A 3,670-nucleotide genomic window follows, 5' to 3' on the forward strand; every position below is an offset into this window, starting at 1 on the left:
TATATATATATATATATATGGCTTCTGGTCAGATTGCTGACCGGAAGCCATAAGTTAAAGATAAATTGTAAACATATAATTTCAAGAAATGTAAAATAAATAAATCGGTTGTCGGAAAATAAAGACATCTAAACAAAAACTGATTGGGGACAGTATTAATTTTAATAACTTTCTATGTCAAGCGTCCGAAGAAACTGGAAAAGTTCCAAGCGGAAGAATGTTGAGAGAGAGAGAGAGGGAAGAAAGGAGAAAGAGAGAGAGAGAAATACATAGCAATGAAAACTGTTCTTAAGAATTAGCTGTTACCGAGGAAAACAATACCATAAGTGAAACGAAAAAGGGACATAAAGGAGTTCGTCAGTTATCAATGGCGAGAGTGGGGGAGAGCATATGTGGTAAATGAAAGAGGATAAGGAATGATAGAAGTAAAGTGTAGAGGATCTGAAGTGGATGAACAAATAAATGAGAAGAGAGAAGAGGACTCAAGGAATTCAATGACAATGTAGAGAAATATAAACAAAGATTGTGTTGTGGCAGATAATTGTTTTGAATAAAATAACATTTGATATCAAAAGATTTGAAAACACTAGAAAATTTGTATGAGGAGTATTAAGTGTTGAAAGGGGAAGAGAAGTGGGAAAGAGACAGAAGGAGAGAGAGAGAGAGAGAGAGAGAGAGAGAGAGAGAGAGAGAGAGAGAGAGAGAGAGAGAGAGAGAGAGAGAGAGAGAGAGAAAGAGAGAGAGAAAGAGAGAGAGAGAGAGAGAGAGAGCAATATACAGCGAGAGAAAGAGGAGTAGATATAAACGAGAAACGGACCTGAATTGAGGGGAAGAGTGAGGTGAAGAAGGTGAACATGATCAATAAAAGTAGAATGGGGGATTAGAAAAGAAGCAGAACATACAGAGTGTAAAGGAAAGCAGAAGAGGAGGGGGAATCAGACACACACACACACACACACACACACACACACACACACACACACACACACACACACACACACACACACATACACACAGAAACTATACAAACTTTTTAACATGAGCACAGCTAAAACACACAGTGAATATAGGCCGAGATACGGATGCTGACATTTCGGAGAGAATAAGGGCAGGGTGGGAACGGTTTACCTGAACAAAGACGAGGAACTACGATGGGTTCCGAAACAAAGGGCTGAGGAAAGATTCACGAAAGGAAAATAAAAGAAACCATTACTATTGTTGTTGTTGTTATTGTTGCTTTTACGCTACTGCATGCTAATTTACTTAGCATTTTTTTTATCTTGAGGTTTAATGACAACAAATCTCCTCAAATCTCGATAATCTTCCTTAGGATTCTTGCAAAATGTAGGATGGCATTTTTCTGCAGATTGACAATTCCAGTTTCAATTCCATGCTCTTTCAGTCCTTTTACATAGCATTTTAGGTGCTGTGCCAAATTCACCAATTATCGCAGTAATACCTGTTATCATGGTCTACCACAGTCTCCTCAGCTCCCTGGCTACATCCTTATATTCCTCAATATTTTCGATTTCTTTGATGTCCACATTGAGTAGGACACAAAGTTCGCTTATATAAATATATATATTGAGAAAAAAGGTCGCCAGAATTTTGGGAAAAAAACTTTTTATTTATTGATTATTATTAACGGCAATATCGTAATGATCTGAAGAGTCTGGAACCATCACGTATTTCCTTAGCGTTGGTATATGAAAATGTTATGTCTAAGATATGCTTTACTTTTATTGTGCTATTTAGATAACAGTTTGTGATATCATAAACACCTATACCCCGAATATGATTTTGTATATTTCTATAAGCTTATAGTTCTTTGCATGAAGAAATACTGTTTCAAAGAAATTTCGATCCTAATATTTACACAGTTTTTTTCCGACATTTCTTAAATTTATAGATAAATCTCACATTTTTGTTCAATATAATGAGAATATTAATCACCAAACTTCGTGAAAGCCACACCAATGAAGCGGAAACACTAAGGTAAGTAAGAAACATCTTTGAATATAATAATATGAATGCTTAAATATTTTATTTTTTCAAGAAGAAAGGTCTTTTAAATCCTTCGCACTACTAAGTGAACGGCTATTGTCAATTCTTTCTTCTGATGAAGGAAGCTGGTCTTATGGTAATATCTCTATGCAATCATTTACTGGTTGCATATCCATGGATTATTGTTCATCTTGTGTCTTTCCTTACTAACGATCAGCCATTTTGTCCTTGGTAAGGAAAGACACAAATAAGAAAGAAGAAAGCAAAGGACCACTGATGAGGTCACAGAAGTGTGACGAAAGAATTCTCGCCGAAATACGATTAATGTAAAAAATAAAATAAAGCTGAATCAAACTAACATCAAATATATATACCTTGTACGTTTTAATTACTTATTGATAGGTGTTTTGTTCTGATTCTCTTATAATTGATTTCAATATTCATGCCACCAAAGCTCGATATTATTGGCTAAACCTTCTGAAGGTTTAGTAACTCAGAAGGGACATAAACATATAATTGAGTTGTTGTATGCAAAACTGTGTCCGAACCAGATACCATCAAAATATACTGAATCGTAATCTGATATTTGCTAGTCCAATACTAAAATTGAAAATTATACTTGTTTAATAAAGACCCAGTACCTTAATTCAAATGAAGCCATTCTTATTTTCCATTCCAGAAAAGCTGTAAAAGCAGCCATAGTGCTTCTTCCGCTACTTGGCATTACCAACTTCGTTGTGATGATCGAACCATCTCAAGAGAACGTAGCCCTCTTTGGTACCTGGGCCTACATATCATATTTCCTCATTTCCTTTCAGGGTTTTGGTATTTCATTGATATACTGCTTCCTTAATAGCGAGGTAAGTCATTCCTACACTACTCCACACTGTCAACAACAGTTGCATTTACTGAGAATCATTATTAATTCGATAATTATGTTATAAATTCTTGATTAACTATGCTGTGACAAATAAGTATTACTTCCAAAGTTTACTTATAAATTATAACTAAGAGGAGATTAAAAGAAAACGTGCTTTTAAAAGAATGCAGTTTTAAGGAATTTCTTTGGTACTTTAGAGAAATCAAATTGGTTTCAAGTATTTAATAAGAATAGAAAAATATATCCAAATTTCCTTTTATTTTATTTTATTTCATTTTATTTTATTTTTTGTCCTATTAAATGATGACAAAGAAAATGTTAAAAGTGGATTTCAAAAGAAGACAACTAACTTCAATTATTGGAGAAATTCCTTGAAATGTAATTAAGTTGATCAAATAATTATAAATGTTAGATCTTCATATATTACTTGCAAATTTACGAGACATTCGTTCTTAAAAGTTATATCGAGTTGTCTTAAAGAGAAATGTGTAAACAAGCTGCATTATCCAAATATATTTCAATATAATTCCACTAACATCGTAATATATTTAAGTGGTGGTCTGAATCAACCAATTAAAATCTAGTAACACTTAAAATACATTCCATAGAATGTTTACATCTTTCTTTCTTGTGAATCTTGTGTTCTTGCCTAGGAATACTAAAATTGATTGAGTATTCTCTTCGTCTGTTTCGAGTGTTTTATCAAGTGTGTGTCTGTGTGTCACGCGCAGGACAGAAAGCATATTGTAAATCGAGCGTACACAAAGTCATATTTGTGTTATATAT

The 3,670-nt window shown here is 33.7% G+C and overlaps 1 protein-coding gene and 1 long non-coding RNA gene across 5 annotated transcripts in view; one reads left to right on the top strand and one right to left on the bottom strand.

The window, feature by feature from the left end:
• The window catches only part of LOC106878352 (PDF receptor), a 239,648-nt gene that overhangs the window by 166,732 nt on the left and 69,246 nt on the right, over window positions 1–3,670 (top strand). For 2 of the 3 annotated variants that reach the window (XM_052970347.1, XM_014927545.2), the window contains exons 10-11: window positions 1,910–1,995; window positions 2,684–2,864. In XM_052970347.1, the coding sequence (XP_052826307.1) occupies window positions 1,910–1,995; window positions 2,684–2,864 (267 nt within the window). Of the gene's footprint in view, window positions 1–1,909; window positions 2,000–2,683; window positions 2,865–3,670 lie in introns of those variants that run through there. The other variant, XM_052970348.1, reaches the window with a different exon arrangement.
• Window positions 1–3,670, bottom strand: part of LOC106878353 (uncharacterized) — an 18,337-nt gene that overhangs the window by 1,485 nt on the left and 13,182 nt on the right. The window lies entirely within an intron of this gene.

This window comes from Octopus bimaculoides, chromosome 9 (genome assembly GCF_001194135.2).
Source record: "Octopus bimaculoides isolate UCB-OBI-ISO-001 chromosome 9, ASM119413v2, whole genome shotgun sequence".
Taxonomy (NCBI): Eukaryota; Metazoa; Mollusca; class Cephalopoda; order Octopoda; family Octopodidae; genus Octopus; species Octopus bimaculoides.